Here is a 22728-nt window from a genome sequence, read left to right as displayed (position 1 = left end):
TGAGAAATCATGAAGAGTTTATAAAATGTGTTAAGGAGTCAAAACAGTGCCAGGAATTCCTTCGTTGCACACAGAGATCTGCTGCAAGGAGACGGCGTTTCTGACGCCTGTACTGAACTGTATTGGGCTTTTTTTCTTCATTCGAAAAGAAATTGCGTTTTTATATATATATATAATATATGTTACATATACTCCATATTGTATTCAATGGCAACCAATGTGTTAAAGGTCCAAATCAATGCGTGAAGACGCCATACATCGTAGTACAACAACACAGAAGTCGCACATTTGAGGTTGAAAAGTATACATACATGTTTCTTTTTTTTAGAAAATGACCGATGGTTTCGCTAGATAAGACCCTTTTCCTCAGCTGGGATCATGCAGAGCCCTCTGAAGCCCTTTGAAACTGCTTTGATTTGGACCTTCAACCCATTGGTTGCCATTGAAATACATTATATGGAGAAGAATCCTGGAATGTTTTCCTCAAACTGAATTTCTTTTCGACTGAAGAAAAAAGACATGAACATCTTGGATGAGATGGGGGTGAGTAAATGATGAATTTTCATTTTGAGGTGAACCTTTAATCAAACGAACTGCACCAGATGGCAGGTGGTGTTTTGATGTAGTTTTAAGTGCAAGACTCTGGAGTATTCCAGCTGTGTTTTCAACCAGTTAATTCACTGATTACACACTTCACTTCATCACATGCATAAAAACACAATTACTGCACTCAATGCATTTTAAGGAGGTTAAATATCAGAATTTGATCTTATTAACAAGATGCACAGGCACAGGGTGAGTATAATGAGGTAATAACAACTTTAAAGCATGTTTTAGGAGACCCAAACACCCTCAATACCCCTTTGTTTGTGGCACAGAAGTAATTTTAATTTTTTTACATACGTTTTTACATACGAACGGCTACTTGGTTTCAGTGTGAAAGTGTTTGTGGATGTTTGTGTGTTCAGTGGTTTATTATGCTCTGGGCAAAGAATGAAGAGTAAATAATGGAAGCCAAAACATTAATTTACAATAAACTCCACAGTTTCCGATACATTATTGTTACTGGTTGTATTTTCTATTCAAAAGAATTGTGTAGTATTACAAACCAAATGTATGAGGCGAAAAGTGGGAAAAAGAGAATAAGGAAGAGAAATTGGTAAATGTGTGGCAGGGAAATTAAATTTGAGGAAGTGCTTTGTGGTTAAGTTACAAAAATGTGAACGTGTGACCTGTGGGGAAGAGTCAGGCTTTCAGGGACAAAAACATCCAAATTATGTAGAGGTCAGACAGTTCCTGCTTACGGGGTGGTTATGAGAACATGCATACTAATAAGATAAATTAAAAACATTTAAAAATGCAAATATAAAACAGGCAGAGCTGAGGTTATGGGAGTTATATGGAGTTTGTACCTAGAGTAGCAGGTGTTCAGAGGAGCTAGGATGGATGAGGACTTTGGACAAGGTCACACTAAAGGAGGAGTACATGTTTTGCATAACAGCAGTTACATTGTTTTTCATTTCAAGAAAATAAGGCACTGTATTTTGGTGAAAAGAGTAGCAGCTGCTCCTTCTCATTATACACACACATGCGGGGTGAGGGAATAAAAAGACCTTCAACACACTTGTGGGGCAAAAATACGTTTTTGTCTCATATTTATATCATGATATAGTTATATAAAAAATATTGATCTTCCGCACTATTGATATGTCGCACCAGTTACGCTTTTTTCGTAAGTTGAATACGGAAGGCGTCTGCCGGAAGTTAGATGTTTTCCTTTATACATTTTCAAATATGGATATTTTTCTTACAAAACCCCATCGATTTGCTTCAGAAGGCCTTTATTAACCCCCGGAGCTGTGTGGAGTACGTTTGTTAGGGATGAATGCACTTTGTTGAGCTTCAAACTCAATGGACCCCATCACTGCCATTATAAAGCTGGGAAGCGTCAGGATATTTATTGATAAGATCCATCAGAAAGAAGAAAGTCATATACACACTTTGGAAGTGAACTACCTAAATAAAGGAGTAGTTCACTTTAAATGAAAAATTACCCCATGATTTACTCACCTTCAAGCTTCCTATCTTGAGGGTGAATAAATCATGGGGTAATTTTTAATTTAAAGTGAACTACTCCTTTAAGCAATATCATACGTGTTGTTTTTGTCCCAAATAATACAAGTTCAAATGTGATATTGATTTTATACAACAGTTCAATAAATAAGTAGTTAATGTTGTGTTCCATTTTAGACACAATAATGTCTGCTTTTGGTAAATTTTGCCAACGAAAAATAACTGTTGTGTGTCTCCGAATGTCTAATAGATTCCCCTTTTAGATTATGGGCCCTATCTTGCACCCAGCGCAATTGACTTTGTACACCGACGCATGTGTCATTATTATTTTGCACCCGCGCAAAGCGCGCTTTTCCCTCCACAGAAGCACGTCGCTAAACTAGTGAATGAACTTGCGCTCCCTGGGCGGTTCAGCGCAAAAAAGGAGGCGTGTTCCGGCGCAAACAATCCCTGGTGCTATTTTGCTGTTCCATTAAACAATTGCGCCACTGACCAGAAAAAACCTAGTCTAAAGTCAGTGGCGCGTTGCGCGTTGTTCATTATGCTATTTTAAGGGCGCATGCTTGACCATAATAGCGTGCACAACGCGCATACACTTTGCTCATGTAATCTACACAGATGCAACAGTTATTTTTGCAAATCATAAATTGTTACACTAAAAAATATTAACACATAAGATGACGGAAATCATTGTGGTGTGCCACGAAGATGTGAAAAAATAGGCATAAATCTAGCTTACAAATTATTCAGGCTAATTGTAGTCTAATAATTAAGGAGACCTGTTTGCCCAATAGTGGCAACTTCTGGCAAGACATATATGTATATAAGGACATCTAACAAATTGGTTTGTCCGTCAAGAACCAGGAAAAAAAAATCGGTGAGGGTGGACGCAGCGATGTCCTCTGCTGGCGTCAGGTCCTGAGTAGAGGCAGATCCACCTCCCGTTACACGGCGTGCCCGATTGATGCTGGCAAGCTTGGACTTTCCCCGTCTTCTGATGTCATTGTAGCGCTTGCGGCACTGGTGCGACATCATGGGGATGCCAGCTGATGAAACAATTGTGGCTATTTCCTCCCACGCCTGTTTAACCGACGCTATTTTGGGTTATTTTCTCCCATCCCCATACAACACAACTTCTGTCTTTCACTGCTCTTACAAGAACATCAGTCTCCTTGGCTGTGAACCGCTCCTGGCGTGCGCCTGGTAAATACGCCATAATAATAGCAATCCATAATGGAACTTGCGCACCTGCTTTTACAGGGAATGTTGGATGACGCTCTGATTGGTTTATTCACGTTACGCCCAAACCACACCTATGAATAATGAAGCTACTTCAGACCAACCCATTTTAGATTTGCGCCGGGCGCAAGAGCCATTTATCCCGCCGGGAAAATAGCAACAGCGCCGAGACCCGCCCACAAAGTTACTTGCGCTTCGCGCTTTGACACTTGCGTTTCAGATCGTTAAAATAGGGCCCTTAATATGAAACTCTTACTAAAGCAAAACATTAAACATAATCATGCTGAGAATGTGTAGTATGAAAAGTGTGTAGTTTATTTTGGTGCATGGCACAGGTGTTATCTCTTCTACTCTTCATTTCTGTTTCTAATGCCGAGTCTGTCTAAATGTTTCTCCCCCATTGCTTGAAAATATAGCTTTCTGTGTAAAATTCAAATGAGTTCGATATGTTTTGTGGGCTGCGCCGACTCACGCATATGATCCGCTCTGTGCTATCGTGTCTCTGGACCTGTGTGTGCGCTGCAGTGGTTTGCATGAGACACTAACGCTTCAGATTCTAGAGACCATTTGATTGGACAGAAAATTTGATGAGAAGCTGAAGTGCAGAGTGATGTTGTCAAAATCATTGATCCATATTGGCGGAAGTGGGAGACTCTAAGTTTTGAATGCTTATATCTTATGAGTGTGAATTTTGTCATTGTTTTGAAGCACACTAGCTTATGGATAAGCTTTAGGCTAAAATATTCATACTAAAAGCCAAAAAAAAAAAACGTATGTTTTTATATATATATATATATATATATATATATATATATATATATATATATATATATATATATATATATATATATAATTTCCATATGAATAAAAACCCCATTAAAGGTTTAGTTCACCCAAAAATGTAAATTCTGTCAATATTTACTCACCCTCATGGACATTGAAACCTAAAAGTTTGTGTGTAATAAATTCTGTGCTGAATCAAATAAAATATTTTTTTCTAAAGCTACTTTTTGTAATATCTATTTGATGCTTTTTTTATTTAACACAATAATGAATTTAAAAATGCATTTTATCTGTACAATGAAAGTCAGTGAAGTTAAGTGTTGTTTTGGACATTTGTATGGACAAAGACCGTTGAAACATTCTTCAGAATATCTTCTTTTAAATCCAAGGGACATGAGGGTGAGTAAATGTTGACAAAATAATGATTTCTGGGTGAACGATCCCTTAAACTGGACAAATAAATCGCATTCTCTCTTCATATAAATACAATAGAAAACAAAAGTTTCACTGGCATCAGCTGTTTAAGTTGCATTCTTATAGCCTATATTTGGTAGAGCATGGTGCTGTTAGCAATGCTAAGGCCATTGGTTTGGTTCAAAGGAAGCACAGCCCTGCAGGGTTTAGTTCCAACCCTGCCAAAACACACATACCTTCCTTAATGCAGCCTTCTGAAGTCATGATTATGAGCTTGTCGCATTCAAGTGCTTTGTTGTTGGAAAGAACAGGAATCATGAAGAGGGACACCAGGTTTACTCCTGGCTATTTATTGGGAAAATCTTATTAAAACCAAAATCATATTTAGCATCCCATTCATTGACAACCATATACATTCACCACGCTATCTAGATAGTCAGCTTGCTGACATTTTGGTCAAATACAGGCTTTTTTACTGTGTATAAAACATACAATATACTTCAAATGATAATTCATATATGTAAATATGCATTATTTTTATAAGACGATGTCAATGTTGTGGAAAAAATGAATAAGGAATACCTGTCACATCAGCAATTGTTTTCCCCTCCAGCATGTTTAAAGTTGATGGCCCTCGAACTTCCCAGCGGTAAATACAACTTGAGATGGCATTCGTGTCCAGTTTTTAGGAACTAGGAAGCTCGTATTTATAAGAATTCCGAGAGCACGCAAAGGCAGCCTAAGGCATTTTCAAATAAGCTTTAAGGACTTGATTAGCTGGATCAGGTGTGTTTAATTAGGGTTGAATCTAAACTCTGCAGGTCTCTCGCCCTCCAGGAACTGAGGGCCCCTGGCTTGATGCATGAATAAAAATAAACACAACAAAAATAGCATCTGTGGCAGATTCAGGTTTACACTGCTATGTAAAGGTACACGTCTGTGAGGACGATGTGGGCTGTAGATGTAGGGCAAGATAGCAGGCAGAGCACCAAAACGGTGTTAATGTTTTAGTCTTTGAAGTGCTGATGAATACATTTGTGCGATATGGAGTCACGGAGACGGACACTGAAGATGTCTCCTAATGGAAAAATCCACACACGCACATACACTTAGAGAGCACAGTCAGAGATTCTAGTAGATGGTTTGCTTTTCTTCTCTAAAAAAACATTTGCTTTCCCACAGCCAAGACCTAAAGCTTGTGGGAAAGTAGAGAAACTAGAGCTCTCATAGTTAGAATCGCTTAGTGACACTGGTTCATACACCTGCGTCTTCCATAAATGACCCCTTAACAGCATGACCTTTGATTTGGAGTCTTAAGATTTTGAATATTCACATTTTGGGCTTTACTGCGCTCTCTGGCAAAATTGAAAGATAATTAGATAAGCATTTGTCATCCGTTAAATTAGAATTTATAACAGTAAAAAATATATAGTGTAGGGCTGTACGATTAATCGAAAAATAACCGAAACCGACATTCAGAACCTCTAACCGACGTATTTTTCCCATGTCGGTTATTCCGGTTTTCACGTGACTCCGCCCCGTCAGTCACATCAAGTGCAGTTTGAAGGCACACACAGAGATGCAGGAGCAGTTATCTGTGTTTATAGATGCCCATAATCACTATAGTAACTGCATGTTTTACACAGTTTATACAGGTCAGTTAATTGCTGTTCGTATAGCCTACGCGCTGACACACACACACACACACACACACACACACACACAGATAGAGTACGTTTTGGGAGTCCATCTCTGCAAAACGGACTTCAGGATGGACTAAAATGAACTCCCAAAACGTACTGCCAGATTCTGGAAGATGAATTCTTCAAACAGTGGTACTAGAGGATGTGGTGCTGGTCCTTCAAGAGTCACTCTCAACCTATCTGTCCATAAAGCCTATAAAAAAACCTTCTTCATGTATTTTACAACACTTCAGCTTGTGATTCTTATCTAGTGGGGGTCATTTTTTAGGATTCTTTACCTAACTGAAGTCTCTGAGATCCTGACACCTTGCACTTCTGGAGACTCCAGGTAGGTTGCAGCTTTGGAAAATGGTGGCGCTGGAGACTAAAGGGTTCCTGATGGTTTCACACTTTATTCTTCACCTTAATTCTTAATTCTTTTGCAGTTAACAGGTGTCTTTTCTTCACCACCTGTTTTTGTCAGATCCTGCTGACCCAACGAGCATTTCACTGTCCAATGGTCACGCCTTAACTGCAATGTCTAGTATTGCATTAGTATTGCATCCTTCTCATGGGCATTTAATACTTTTTGACTTTTCAGTCTGAGTTAAATCTCTTTTTTGGCTCAATTTATCTGTAAAAGAAAACATGCCTAATAATTCTGCACACCTGAATATAAGGTGATTTTCATTTCCAGCCTTCATGAACAATTATATATCACTTATACATTATTAAATACTAAATCAATAGTAGTTATTAGGATTACTGTGGTTTGGAATTGGTCAAATGTGCCTGGAAAAAAAATATGATCAGAAAATCAACGTGCCTAATAATTCTGCACTCCCTGTATAATAAAGTCCTTAGATTTAAAAAACTTCAAGCATATCACAATGTTAGTTTAAATGTTTACTATCACCACCACAGTAAAAACGCATTTTTGACAAGCTGTGGCAGGCTGATGCTGCTCGCAACGGCGCTCTCAAACCAAACAGGCTACAATTACTAATAAACTAAATAAAATAAAAAAAACATGCAGTTAGTCTTACTTTACACCACTCCGCAAAATGAATATAAATCCGATCTTCAATTCCCACGCTATGTACATTTAACGGAGTTCACGTCAACGAAAGCAACAGATATGAGCTGCATTTATTTATCATCAGTTCATTTCAAGATCAACGGCCGCAATAGGAGAAAGAGCGACCTAAGCACTGGTAAGAGCATTTAGTCTCATTAGTTTTAAAGGGATAGTTAACCCAAAAATGAAAATTCCGTCATCATTTACTCACCCTCAAGTTGTTCCAAAGCTTTATGAGTTTCTTTGTTCTGCTGAACAACAAAAGAAGACGGAGTGAAGAATGTTTGTAACAAAGCAGATAGAGCAACTATTGACTACCATAGTATTTTTCCTACTATGGTAGTCAACAGTTGCTCTATCTGCTTGGTTATAAACTTGGTTATAATCTTCTAAATATCTTATTTTGTGTTCAGCAGAACAAAGAAACTCATACAGCTTTGGAACAACTTAAGGGTGAGTAAATGATGACAGAATTTTCATTTTTGGGTGAACAATCCCTTTAATGAAGATGATTGTGTTTTTGAGCATCTGAGACTTGGGCTACTTTCTGTTTCATTTGCGGTGATGCGTGTTGCAGTAGGGAGTTATGTGTGACTAGCCTGCCCTACACCATGTCATATAGCCTATAACACCCTCTCACATGTTTATTGTTTAACAATTTGGAAGGAGTCAAATTTACATATGGTTTAAACAACCAGATGCATTTACATGTGTGCAGTTTTGTCTGAAATGCGTAACCAGACCACCTTCTGGTTTGTTTGAGTGATCGATATTAATCCATCTCTAAAGAATTTCGAAAGGCATAGTAAATTATCTTTTTACAATCGGATAGATATCTGATCAGAGAAAATGAATGAGGTGAAAAAGCCATAACTATTGCAGATGTGCTGAAGGAACGCTCACTGCTGCTGCTGGCGTGAACTCTGGACACCGTGCGAGCCAGTCTTGACAGTCGCATGTTCTCGTGTTGTTTCCATCAGTGCAACACATCTCATAGTTCTACCAGAAAGACTCGGGAGAATAAATACTGTGACAATTATCCATTTATTAACAACCCAGCAAGCAATAAAGTACTTTGGCATAGGCCCTGTCCGTAGCTCGCAATCTGAGGGTCCGGACTCTGCATATCCTGCCTGAAGACGAAGGCAGAGGCGCAGCCGACCCCCCCGTGAGGTATGGAAGGGACCACCCTGGTGGTGGTGGGGTGGATGTAGGGAAGGTTTTGACTCGGAGGTGGTGGGGAGGATGGCGGTGAATTGGAGCGTCAGCATCAGACATGAATAGTTACCGATCAATCTTTTGTACCCAAGTATTAGAATGTGATTGGATAGATAAAAAGTTGAAGTGACGTGACAATTAAGTCTTCCTGGCAGAACTTATGCTAAAGCTTTCATTTTCTTTTAATTATTGAATTAAAAGAAGATATAAAAAGGAGACGCTAGCTCCGCTGGTGGGAAAACGCATGGGACTCGCTTGTGATTGTTTTCACCACTGATAGTGCTCTGGTTGGTTGTAGCGCTTTGAAAGACAACCGTTTATCCCTGCCTCTCGGATTGAGCCCTGCCAATGGTGTGTTCCCAGATCCAACATCTTGATGTGGGTCTGGCTTGTCAGGCTACCGGTATTGTGGTATAATCAAAATTCATATCATAATAAAAATAAACACCGGTATTCGGTATGAACCAGTATACCGCCCAGCACTATTTCTGGGTATGTTATACAGTTTTTAATTGCTTACATGTGAATTAAATGATAAAAGTCTAAACCAAAAGTATGATGTCACAAATATATAGCAACATATTGTATTTCTATCATTCAAAAATGACAGATTGAATTGTATGGGTTGCCAAACAAATTACTTTTACTGTCATGTGCATTTAACTGCTTGTAAAATGTAAATATTAACCAAATTGTCCAGTTGTAAGCAAATCTTTATATCCAGCTAGTGGGCTTACTGTGAGTAAAAGCAAATAAGCTATTTATGACTGCCGTGACTTTAAAGAGAACAGCGGCTTCTCTGCCAATACACACAGTAATAATTACAAGCCAAAAGAGAGTGCTTAGCTGTCCTATTTGTGCTATTGCATGACTAATTGCAGTTAGTAAAGACATTACTTTGTGCTGTTTGGCCCAACATTGGTCTTTATGTAATATTGGCAATGTATAGTCCTTTAAGTATTCTTTTGTGGTAGCAGGTGTGCGTGTTCCATTAATTTAATGTGTGTTATGTGTTAAGTTTCACCAATGACACGCATGACTGTTTCCACCTTACCATCAGCTGGACTGCAAAATAAAGAACGGACAATATTTTTATGATGCAGATTTCAATGGCCAGATGACTCTTCTGTTCATTTTACTAGCTTGTAGTCATTTTCTTTTGCTTGGATGCACATATGTGTAGTGTCCTTGTATGTGTGTGTTCTGTAAATATTTGCCACCTTCTGTGAATAGGAACTGAGCCAGGTGTGTTAAGAGGCCATGTTTGTTTTAAGGTGATGTAAAATGAGAGGTGATCAAAATGGTGCAGCTATACACAAATACAGTATCAAGTCTGTATGGGATTAAATCTCTACTATGATGTTTATTCGGTTTTAGTCATGCAAAAAGCTGATTTGGTCGATTCTCTCTGATCCGCAAACAAATATATAATTCTTTAAAGCTGAATGACATTAAATTCCATAACATTTCATGAAATTGCATTTTCTATGATAAGGCATAGCATAAAATCCAATTGACTAGTTCATTGATTCAGTAATTATCAGTCAGTGAAACTGATCAAGGTAATGATTAGATCCTTAATTCAGTTTCATTTTTAAGATTTAAAGAAGACAAACGGCTTTGAAGAATCACCAGCGTATAGGCTACTTTTTATGGTCACAATTAAATGATGGAGATCCACTGTAATATGACTGACAAGTGACAACCTCGGAAAAAAATAGTAAATGCTGTCGCTTTTCCATTCTTAGCTGTTTTTGGGCGTCACCACTTTGGAAAAATTTGGGGGGAAAGGCTGTGCATTTGGTTTGTGGACAAAGCATCAACAGCAGTGTTAAACTCCTTAGCTCTGGGACCATTTTTGGGGCACAATGGAAAGCTTCAGCTTTCAGAAGATGTATCTCAATTTCAAAAAATTTACCCTTATGACTTTTTTTGTGGTCCAGGGTCACAGACAATTTATAGAATCTTATTGAGTAGGTTTTATTGTAGTCAAGGTGAGATTTGGTTATTCACGTTGTCAGTTTGTTCACAGTTCATTTGAAACTTTTTTAAATCTAATGCATCATCATCAACATCATAAATACACAATGTTTACTGCTGATAACTTACTGGAAAAACTGGTTAACAGTAATAAGCATAACTAACTGCTCAACACTAAAATTCATTATATTAAATATAAATGCATTGTTTTGTGACTATTACATTGAATAGTCAAGTAGAGAGGTAGTAACACTTTTTTAATAACATTTATTAATATTAATATTAATGTTAATCCCAACATTTACTAATACATTTTAATTGACATTAACCAGTTAATAAATGCTGCAAGAATATATTGCTCATTGTTAGTTCATGTTAGTTAATACATTAAAGGTAGGGTATGTAAGAATTGGTTAAAAAACTTTTTTTCCAAATTTGTTTAAACTTTCTTTATATATCAATACATAATTAAAATGTAAGTACTCTGAAAAAGAAAGTATAAAAATTGAGTGTCTGTAGACCTCTCACGACTGTTTTAAAGACAGCTCATTATTTCCATTCACTCCACCTTCTCCCTTTTAGGCTCTTTCCAAAGCCACGCCCCCAAAACACATGAACGCGCCACGCCGACCACGATCAGCTCAGCTGAAAGGCGCATTATTTACCTGAGACGAGTGGAGAAGAAGTGCATGTAGTGACATCATGTCAGAATCACATCTAACTTTATCATTATGAATATAAACAAATAAGATGTCTTTTAGTACTCACTATCAAGCTAGAATACCGATACTGGTAAAGTTTAAAATACACACACAACACAGTGTCTACGACACACACAGATACAAGATAAAAACATCAGTAAACATAGGTAGAGAATATAAAAACAAACCAAGGGCCGAAATAAACGTGCAGGTAAAGTTCCCGGTGAACATGGTAAAAGAGTTTAGACAGAGGGTAGTAGCTAAAGCTAACTTAGTTCTAAAAAAAGTTCCTGGATGCGGTGTTCTAGCTTTTACACATGCATTTTGTTATCTAAAGTTACATTTTGCGAAATTCAACACGACAGCGATCAACTTGAGCTAAGCATATTGAGTATTTATCATCTCTACTAATGGCTCGCTAAGTGTATTGTAACTTTATGCTAAGTAATGTTATGTTAGCTATATTAGGCAGCTACGTGTGCTAGTGATACATGCTTCATGAAAACATAAACAAAAAAAATGTATAATCAAAATGACAGATTACCTGTCCAACAGAAATACTACAGCCTCGTGAACTCCTCAAATCAAACAGGTGGGCGCATGTGGGCAGATCCTGTAGCAAAAGAGGTGGTAGCCATGGTAGCGAGAGAGAGTGACAGTCGCCCAAGCCAATCACTTGTTTCGTCCCGGACGAAAATAATGAGCGGTGTTTATTGCAGATTAAAAGGTCTAGAGTTACTCGATTTTTATACTCTCTTTTTCAGAGTACTTACATTTTAATTATGTATTGACATATAAAGAAAGTTTAAACAAATTTGGACAAAAGGGTTTTAGATCATTCTTACCTACCCTACCTTTAACTAATGTTAGCAAATGAGACCTTATTGTAAAGTGTTACCTGAGAAGACATTTACAAGTTAATTGTTGGCTTATCTATATTAAAGAGTGAGTTGGTGAAAACGATCGAGCCATGTGTCCTACATTTTTTTTAAAGAATGTTTATCACCAGCGTATCTAACAGTTATAAACTCGCAGTTATAAAAGTGACCTCTCTTCTCTAACTTCTAAATGTTTAAAAATGACAAAATTCAAAGCCGTAGCCTGCAACTTGTCCTCTTGTTGTTTAACAGGATCATGTTGAAGTTTAACTTGTTAAAATTTAACTTTTTTAAATGCAAAAACATTTCAAAGAAGGAAGTGTTTCAGCGCTGTTAATGCCTATCACAAATACTTCTTATGTTTCTAATAAACACAATGTGATGTAACATGATAACTTACAAAAAATAAGGAAATGATGAATGTGGCAGAACCGGTTTAGTGATATTATAATGTTTAAGAGCTGAGATAACAATATTTTAGAATAAAACAAGAATACATACTGTGGAAAATGGAAAACTAAATCAGCTTTTACCCACAGGTCAGTTCTCTAAAAGCAACAACACAGATTTCTATCACTGCTAATGGTTGGCTGGTCATCTGACAAATGTCCTGTGGTTATTTGGCATAATGTCCAAGTTGCTATTTACTTGTTGTTGTGGTTGTTTCTTAATGCTGACTGGTTATTCTTTGTGTGTGTGGGTGTATTTTTCCCCTAAGCTGATTTAATAACCAAAGGTCTTCCAGACATAGTGTTGAGTCAGAGACTTTTAATCTCTCTCTCTCTCTCTCTCTCTCTCTCTCTCTCTCTCTCTCTCTCTCTCTCTCTCTCCTCTCTCTCTCTCTCCTCTCTCTCTCTCTCTCTCTCTCTCTCTCTCTCTCTCTCTCCTCTCTCTCTCTCTCTCTCTCTCACTATTCATCTCTCTCTCTCTCTCTCTCTCTCTCTCTCTCTTCCTCCCTCTCTCTCACTCTGTTGCTCTTTGTATTCTGTTGTATGCTCAATTACACACACTTCCAAGTTATAGCTTGGCAAGTAGGAGTCATAATCCACATTCCAGAACATTGAGGGTGTGTATGGTGTAATTGTTACATAACAAGTAATATAAAATCTAGCTGTATGCTCTGTGTCAACATGAAATATAGATTTTTAAATCAAGTTTGTACAGCTCTAAAATTAGATACACTTAGATACCTACTAATATATGAGAATAGAACAGACTAGCAGTGGCTGGCCAGTCCTTGGTTTGGGAGGTATTTTTCTCATTCACGTTTCTATTTTCTGCAGCTTTGAACCAAACCAACAATTGGAAATCGACTGTGTGCTTAAGTTATTTTATGAGTCAAGGAATGACACATCCCATGATTCATTATGAACTATTGATTTATTGAAGTATTAAAACAGTATATTTGTAAAATATTTACATATATACAAAAGTTTGGGACAAGTAAGATTTATTTAGAAAGAAAGTATTACTTTTATTCAGCATGGATGCATTAAATTGATCAAAAGTTACTGTAAAGACATTTATAATGTTACAAAATATTCCTGCTTCAAATAAATACTGTTATTTTGATCTTTTTGTTCATCAAAGAATCCTGGAAAAAAAATTATCAAGGTTTCCACAATAACATCAAGCAGCACAAGTGTTTTGAACATTGATAATAATAAGAAAGGTTTCCTGAGCACCAGATCAGCATAGCTATGTAATAGGGCTGCAACGACGCGTCGACGTCGTCGATGACGTCGACTACGAAAATACGTCGACGTGCGTGAAATGCGTCGACGCGTCGGCGGCACATTATTTACGTTCTAGAATGGAACAGAAGATCTAGAATAATGGCGGCTTCTGCTCCCGGGCATAGTGAAAATGATAATTTATCATATAAAGCCAGACCGCGACATTCAAAAGTGTGGGAGTACTTTAAACAGAAGCCGAATAAAACTGTCCTTTGTTCGCTCTGTATAACGCCGGTTTCACACTGCATGCGGTGGCAGAGCCGAAGCTGTGCGCGTGGAGAGCGGGAGCTTTCACACTGCAGTCAGTGTTGCCAAGTCCGCTTTTTTCCGCGGAATTGGGCTACTTCTACACTGTTGCCGCGGGCTGTGTCTCATGTCCGCGGGTTGAAGCAAAAAACACACATATTTAACCCCCCGAACGCGATGTTTACCAGAGAACCTCCCCGAAACGCGATTGGGCTTGTTTTGGGCTAGTTTTGAGTAACGAATGGGTGGGTTTTGTTGTGTAAACCTGGCAACCCTTCCAGTGTTCTCTCCATGGTTCTCTCGCGCAGCTGAACCGTGGCGCGTGTATTGCAACAGACGGTCACATTTTCCTGGGTTCTTCTCCGACCCCAGTACGTCTCGTGCTTTTATTTATTATGGGCTGCATATATCTCCTGTTAATGCGACCTGGTTCCGCTCTGTCCCAAACACATATGCATAATAACTTGCTGTATATAGGTAGTTTACATGATTAAAGTAACATTAAAGTTAAGATATGCCTCTAGCTTTAATCATTTAAATGTGTCTTTGAAGTTTGGGCAAAAACTTCTGGCAGCTTTAGTCGTTGTTTGTGCACATGTATCTTCAAAATAGACGACTAGTTAAACATTAACACTATGCTGAAAGCTCCTGTATGTGAACCTTTTGCAGATAAATACAAGTGCATTTTCGTTTACTATTGACACAAATCAATAAGTAAATCATACTCAACTACTATAGTAAACAACTTTTCCTAATTAGGCCTACTCTGTATACATTTTATGATGAATAGTATCATTATATATTATGTTTAAAAAGCTTCTTGTGTTCATATATTTCATTATAAAATGGCATACTATGTACACAACCCTTCCTGAAATACAATTAATATTGTCATCATTCATTGATTTCATGTTAAAATAATATACAAATTCACTACCCTCTTTGAAATACAATAATCAGTAAAAAAAGAATAATAAGATTAATCTGGAAAAATAATCGTTAGATTAGTCGACAGAAAAAATAATCGTTAGTTGCAGCTCTACTATGTAATAGATATGGCTATATAATGGAAAAGTTTTTTTTTGTTTTTTTTCTTCCGTGCTATGCCACAGTAACTGTCGTTGGGCACACATGTCTGCATAATTGTCAGCAAAGATTGTTGATTTCTAGGACTGCCAGGGCACATAATTGCTTTTTCTGTATACACATCACAATCTGTTATCTGACTTTAATGTGCTTTTCTTGTTTCAGGGCCATCCATTGGTGCACACTGACACTAAGGGATTCAGCATCCCTGAGACTACAACATTTGTCTGACTGCCATTACTGAGTTTAACACAGTGGAGGTGTAGGGGGTGAAAAACTGGACCTCCCATCTACTATTTTCCAATGTCCCAGAGACACTATGACTGCTGTCAGGGCACCAAACTGCTGAGTGTGGGCTCAACTCCCATCCCCAGCCCCTGAAACAGCCCCCCTATTCCCTCTAACCCAGACATGAAGGAGGTGAGGCTGTGGACAGCCAGTGATGTCTCTGATTGGCTGATCGATGAGGGCATGCAGGAGTACACGGATGCATTGCGGAAAGTGGACGGCCCTGCCCTCTTGCAACTCTCTGAGGAAGACTTTAACGCCTCGCCTTTGTCCCTGGTCACCGGGGACAGTGGTCGACAACTTTTGGAGCGCATAGAGACTTTACGCTTCACCAGCCACATGAAGGCACACAAGAACAACAACCATGAAAACAGTCACCACGCCAACGGTCACGTCAGCGGCGCCCTTGCCAACGGCAGTGTTAGCAATGGCAAGATCCTCAACGGTGTTCCAAAGAACTGCTTGCACTCAGATGTGGTTCGCATCTTGGTTCCGCCGCTGCCTGAGCAGGAGCGCACCCCGTATCCCACAGAGTGGTTCAAAACAGGCATGGCCTTCCTATACGCTCTGTGTTGCTTCCTCACAACAACAGTTGTGATCTCAGTGGTGCACGAACGTGTCCCACCCAAAGAAGAGTCCCCGCCCCTGCCAGATAAATTCTTTGATCTGTTTGATCGTGTGGAGTGGGCGTTCTCCATCTGTGAGATCAATGGCATGCTGCTTGTGGGACTGTGGTTTACACAGTGGCTTCTGCTTAAACACAGGTTGGTTCCTTACACATTATACCATTGGTTTTCAACCTTTTTGATTCCATTTTGAACCTGCATGATTTTTCCAGTCATTTTTAGAGCTATCTTTGTGAGGACATTCATTGATATAATGAAACCCCTCGCCCCTTATCTTAACATCAACCATCACAACTAAATGCCTAATCCTAACCTTAACCTAAATCTAACCCTATCCCTATAACCAAGTCTTAACCCGCAAACAGCCCTTTCATAAGTTCACACTTACAAATAATGAGAAATAATAAAATGTTTGCGTATTTGGCATGCTGTTTGAGGTGGGGCTCAGAATTTTGGCCTGAACCCAGAGTACGGCCCCCGTATCTCTGATTAGCAGGGCTCGCAAAATCACTAGCCCGATGTCCCGGGGCTGTGGTATCTTCCAGCCGGGCAATCAAAACGCATCACAGCCCTGCCCGACGGGCTATTTTAAATAGTGAATAAAATTCCCTTCTTGCTTTGCGTTGTTGACACTCTTGACTTGTTATCTGAAGGAAAAATAAGATCACGGATGTTTTTGATCATGCTGATTTGTCGGCAGTGAAGTTTAGCCGATGTATGTGTGTGCGTATATTTGTTTCAGTGTGTTCGTGATGAGCGGATCACGTTTATATCGCGGGTCAGGCAGACCAAATCATAAAATTAATTGTAATTAATTGCGGGTGAATGAGAGATAAATAATTAATGTGTTGATAATATTAAAGACACAGAACTCTCATTTCAGAGTAAAACGCAACAAACGTGCGCAATAACTGAGGATAACATATGCCTAGAGCACCTCCTAGTGGACAGTATATAAAACACAAAGGAAAAACCCTACATTAGATATTGCTTAATAACTTAAGTTTTGCCTAAAAACATACGTTAACTTGAAAGAAATTACTCTGATAAGAATTTTTCAACATAATGATTGGAAATATTAACGTGTTTATAACTTTTTTTCTTCAGGTTCAGGTACTAATTTGCAGAATTTACCTAATAAAAAAAAAAAAAAAAAGGAAAGTCAAGTAACATGTGGGAGCGTTTTAGTAAAGTAGTTTAACAGGACAAATGAAGTGTTGGGTAGCCTATGTGATGTTTAACGGCCGTGAAGCGCTCTATGTATATGACAATAAATTAATACAGCCTATAAGCTGTGTGTGTGCATGTGTTAAAATAGATTTAAGTTGGTGTTTCAGTTCTACACAGGCAAAAAAGACAGGTCAAGACAGAAATTCATAGAAATTTCAGGTTCAGGTTGAACCAAATCCATTTGTATTGATGATTCTAATTTGATTATTTTATATACCATTGTTGATATTTGTGTGATTAAGTGAAACTCCTCACTTAACATTGTCCTCACTCTGATGGTTGAAAATTGTTGGTCCTCACAAAGATGAAGGCGTCGAAGGTGTTTACCAGCCAGAGCAAACTTTTCCGCTTTGCAAGCTGTTTCGACCTCATAAAACAAACTCCAAACAAACTTAATTTTGGCCTGATTTTGTTTGAAATTATGTTGCATCGGTTTGTTGTTCGATTTCGCTTGAAGTATATCGGGGCCTTAACTTTACAAACACACTTACACACACACAAGAGAGAGAGAGTTAAAATAAGAAATATATTGACATTTGGTTGTTTTGGCTTTTAAAGCCATTTTGTGAAATAATGTTATTTAAATTAGCCTTTTGTGTTATTTTAAATAATTAAATAATTTAAACTCTTCTGGTGGTACCGTACAATGGCAGGTAAAAGGCAGGTAAATTTGGAAATCTATGTTATCTTATTTATGTTAGCCCTTTGTGTTATTTGAAATTGTTTTAAGTCATCTTGAGGCCCCTTTTGGAAGTTTGCTGAAGCTACCTAGTGGACCCCTGCCCCCAGTTAAGAACAACTGATCCCAGCTTGTTAAATTTCATGGTATCATCTCCTAAACAGATGGGTCACAACTTCATTAAACTCCTGTTGTGACTACTAAATCAAGAATGTTCTCTTTAGCATTGTCATCCTTAAACTATGTGGCCTATCCTATGATCCTTCTCTGGCTGTTATTTGGCTGACTCTGCCCCTGATTTCTCTCTGTTTGCAGGTCCATAATCGGCCGCCGGTTCTTTTTTATCGTGGGAACTCTGTATTTGTACAGATGCGTGACCATGTACATTACAACGTTACCTGTGCCAGGCATGCACTTCAAGTGTTCCCCCAAGGTAACTGCTGAAGAATGACAGTACTCTTAGCTCGACACAGAAATTAAACCATAATGATTGAAGCTGGTCCAGTTCATCCAGAATAGGCATACAGTTGATCTGAAGTGGATGATGTATGAAAAAAAAATGGTCATACACAGTTATTTCGTTTTCGGACTATTAACTATTCCTTAAAATCAAAGTTGTGAGAGAGAACAAAGATAAAGTAGTGAAGAAAGTATTTTTTGTGCTTGTATATGCTTATATGTGTTTGTTTGTTTGTTTGTGTGTGTGTTCTAGCTCTTTGGTGACTGGGAGGCCCAGTCACGGCGGGTAATGAAAATGATGGCAGGTGGTGGCCTATCAATCACTGGCTCTCATTCTTTGTGTGGAGATTACCTGTACAGTGGACACACAGTGATGCTGACACTAACATACCTTTTTATTAAAGAGTGTGAGTACACATATTCATGAAAAATCATGTCAAAAATCAGATTTGTAGCCTCTGTCTGAACTCCATCTAGTGGACATGAAGAGCAATGATGCCATCTTGCGTACATAAAACCAACTGCATCTGTGAGTTTGTTACTTTTGCCTACACTTTGAAAGCAATACAAAGAATTAAAAAAAAATTCTGGGTGACAGATTCTCCACGGAGGTTCTGGTGGTATCACTGGCTCTGCTGGTGCCTGAGTGCTGTCGGTATTTTCTGCATTCTGTTGGCTCATGACCACTACACCATCGACGTTGTAGTGGCCTACTTCATGACCACACGCCTCTTCTGGTGGTACCATACAATGGCCAATCAGCAGGTAAATTTGGAGTTTAAACTGATTAAGCTTATTTACCAGATTCAAGCATCTTGTGCCTACTTAATTTTTCATACAATATTTTTTTTTATATCGTGTTGTAAATGTGTCTCATATGACACAGCAGGTATCTATATTTATTTCAGTCTTAACTGTAATGCTTTTAGTGATGTATTATGCATACCACAATTAAAATGATCATCAAAACATTAAAATTAAATTAAATCAATTAAAAAATGTCATCATTTTTTCTAAGATATCTAAAGTGGTAATTGATGTTTATATGCATTTATTTAAGCAGCTTGCTTTATCATTATTAATCGATTTCCACTAACAGTGTTCTTGCTATAGTAATTGTATTATATTATTCTTTATAACACATATATATATACCACAATTATGTAATTACATTTTTATATATTTATTCAGTACCGGTCAAAAGTTTGGAAACTGTAGTATTTTTTATATTTTTGAAAGAAGTCTCTTATACTCATCAAACCTGCATTTATTTAATAAAAAAAAACATTAATATTGTGAAATGTTATTACAATAAAAAAATGGTTTTCTATTTTAATATAATTTAAAATATAATTTATTTCTGTGGTGCAAAGCTAAATTTTCAGCATCATTACTCCAGTCTTCAGTGTCTAGTTAATTTTAAAAAGTAATCTGATTATGTAACTTGTGTGACTTGTAGAATATATGAATATATGTACATATATACGTATGGTCTTTGATTATATTGATTGGATGTGAGGGTGAGGGTGTACAGCTGAAAAATGTTGCTGCTATTGATGAGTAACTTCCTTCCTGCATTTCATCCATTTCTGGAGAACTGGAAAACAGTGGTACTACAAAATCTATTTAGCCTCTTAACATAATCTCTCTCTCTGCCCTATAGGCTCTAAAGGAAAATTCCACTGGCAACCTGTTCTCTCGTGTGTGGTGGTTCAGCCTATTCCAGTACTTTGAGAGTAACGTCTGTGGCATTGTACCTCGAAACTACCAGCTACCATTCTTGATGCGAACGTTGACGAGCGCCCGGGTTAAGTACAGTAAGCTGGACTCCCGTGAGTCGTGACCCATGACTCCGGATTGGCTGGAGCTCTGTGAGACTCTAAAAGAGAAACTGCTCTTCCCATCAAGCCCTGCAAAACTGGTTTAGCACTGTGACGCATATACACCGATCATTTTGTAGTATTCAAAGCATTTCAATGCCTCTAGCAGGTATGTATATATAGATCAGAGCATCTAAAAACTGGATTCGATTTGCTGCTCTTTATGGTTAAAAATTGCCAGGCCTTGGTGTCATAGAGAACTGAGCCTTCCTGCTGTCTTCTCAATGGACTTGGCCACGCAGAATATGTCATTTAAGGTTCATTTACCTGCCAAAATTGTATTGAATAAACTGGAACACTTAGAAACAGATTTTCTTTTTAAAAAGCATCTTTTTGTAATAATTTTATTAATCCTGGTCTGGAGCAAGAATTTTTTCTAAATATTTCGCAGGTTTATTTTCCAAAAAGTGTCGTCCAAATAGAATATCTTTTTTAGATTTGTACCTTTCTGATAGCTGGAACCCGTACAGCTTCAGTGTTTTATAGTGCCTTTCTTCCACACACGCACATGTAATATACTCATACACATGCATCCATGCATCCACAATGTACATGCTTTAAAAATTTATATAATGTGTTAACCCACAATGTTTTGCTTGACCTGCATCATTAAGAGGGACAGTATGTTTTTATAGAAGCATGGGTTTATGAAGGAGTTCAGTTCTGCCTTTCACATTACAACAATCCTTCAAATCAACCCTGAGCACACTTTGTGTTTTAATTGGATAATTGTGTTAAATTATTCATAACTGAAGATTTTCTTTTTCTTCTCAGTTTCATCCATTGTTCTAGCAAACGGATTATAGAGAAATAAAGAAATAGAGGAGAGACTAGCTTGAAATTAAGTGTTTTGATCAGGATATAGTGCTCTTTGGACAAAACACTGCTCAAGTTTTGTCACGAATAAAGGGCTGTTCACGTCACACAGGATGCGTTTTAATAGTTTAACCTTTTTAACTTACGAAACGCAGCGGTTGTTGTCAAAGATGTCCGTGTAGTGCGTGTTTACATAGCAAGACAATTAAAAGTGGTGCAGACGAATGCAAGAACATGTGAATGGCCCCAGTGTGTGTTTTGATAACTGAAATTTATTTTTTACCATGAGCTCAGTCTCTGAAAAAAAAAAAAAAGAATCACTGCTATGCTCTGGAAACCATCCTAATATTAAGGAAAAAGGTCGGATTGTTTTCCTTTACAGAAAAGGTTCACTCATACAGACTGAATGTTTACAATATTGAAACTAATGATGTAAGCGTGTGTTGATGGAGTAATATGTACATTTAAATAACATATATTATTGTTGTACACTGCACAACATGACATGTTCATCTGTCACCTATCCTATTTGTGTGGTTTTAAACCATAAAAGGGGTTTGTTTGGTAACAGAAGGTTTTTGAGGGCTTCTTCTTTAATGTGAAGTGAGTTTCTCAAAATGTCCTCTAGCCAAAGGGAGGATCATCAAGTCACTAAAAAGCCAGAAGTGTTGTAAATGTTCTGGAGCAAGAACCAAATAGAATCTACCTGAAGGTACACCCAGGTATTTGTGACGGGTTGTCTGAATGATAGGTGAGACGGACTGAATCAAGTCTTTGAATGTACGATAAGTGTCAGTCCTCAGTTTAGAACTGGAAGGAAATTCAGAAGCACTTTAAAATGATGCCCAGCCACACAGTTCTTTTAAACGCTGCACTTCAGTGACCTGCACGCCAATAAACCTGCAGGATAAAACACTATTTTATTATTCCCCTAAGTAACCGCCTGATTGATGATGGTTTTATGCTCTGTCTTTCATATGAAACTGACAGTGGGATAAGACCTTTGAATGTGCGACACGTACTAATATGTGGCCAAAGTGCATGTACCATTTAGTGTGGATATGGATGGCTGCAGTATGGCATACATACATTTTTTTTTTTTTTTGCTTTTGATTTTGTTCAGTTCTATATAATTAAGTGTTTATTTAATTGGTGGAATCCAGATTGTTCGGCTGTTAATTTGCTTTGTGTTACACTGCCAACTGAATGACTTGAGAAGTGAACTGTGATATGATGACTCTAAATGCATGTTGTTGTTTTCTTTTCATTGTCAATCATAAATCCAGCATTGTCAAATTACTTTGTTGTCTAATGTAAACCAGGTTATTTGTGCTAAACAATCTCTTGATATGAGACAAGGAGTGGAGCAGATATTGAATAAAACATTTCATATTCTATATTGTTTACATTTCATTCATTTCCATCACCTTCCTCTAAGCATCGGCTCTTATTGTAAATGCTAGTAGAACCTTTGCCTGACACTGACTTTATTTTAGCTCTGTGTGGTAATGGTTAGTCATAGCATCATTCAGGATTACAATATATTGAGAAGATTTTATCCCACAATATCAAACATTTGAGAAGTAAGCCGTAACCAAACATTTAATGATGCTTCATTTTGTCACCTTGTTATCTT

The 22728-nt window shown here is 37.8% G+C and overlaps 1 protein-coding gene across 4 annotated transcripts in view; it reads left to right on the top strand.

Annotated features, from left to right (window-relative positions):
- Nucleotides 1-22489, top strand: part of sgms1a (sphingomyelin synthase 1a) — a 28542-nt gene extending 6053 nt beyond the window's left edge. For all 4 annotated transcript variants that reach the window (XM_079833042.1, XM_079833043.1, XM_079833044.1 and 1 more), the window contains exons 2-6: nucleotides 15280-16166; nucleotides 18253-18370; nucleotides 18650-18803; nucleotides 18995-19161; nucleotides 20060-22489. In XM_079833042.1, the coding sequence (XP_079689168.1) occupies nucleotides 15526-16166; nucleotides 18253-18370; nucleotides 18650-18803; nucleotides 18995-19161; nucleotides 20060-20239 (1260 nt within the window). In that variant the 5' untranslated portion in view covers nucleotides 15280-15525 and the 3' untranslated portion in view covers nucleotides 20240-22489. The remainder of the gene's footprint in view (nucleotides 1-15279; nucleotides 16167-18252; nucleotides 18371-18649; nucleotides 18804-18994; nucleotides 19162-20059) is intronic.
- Nucleotides 22490-22728: the final 239 nt, after the last annotated feature.

This window comes from Gobio gobio (assembly GCF_949357685.1).
Source record: "Gobio gobio genome assembly, chromosome: 13".
Lineage (NCBI taxonomy): Eukaryota > Metazoa > Chordata > Actinopteri > Cypriniformes > Gobionidae > Gobio > Gobio gobio.
The sequence above is the reverse complement of the archived record's forward strand: the minus strand, read 5'-3'. Positions and strand labels throughout refer to the sequence as shown.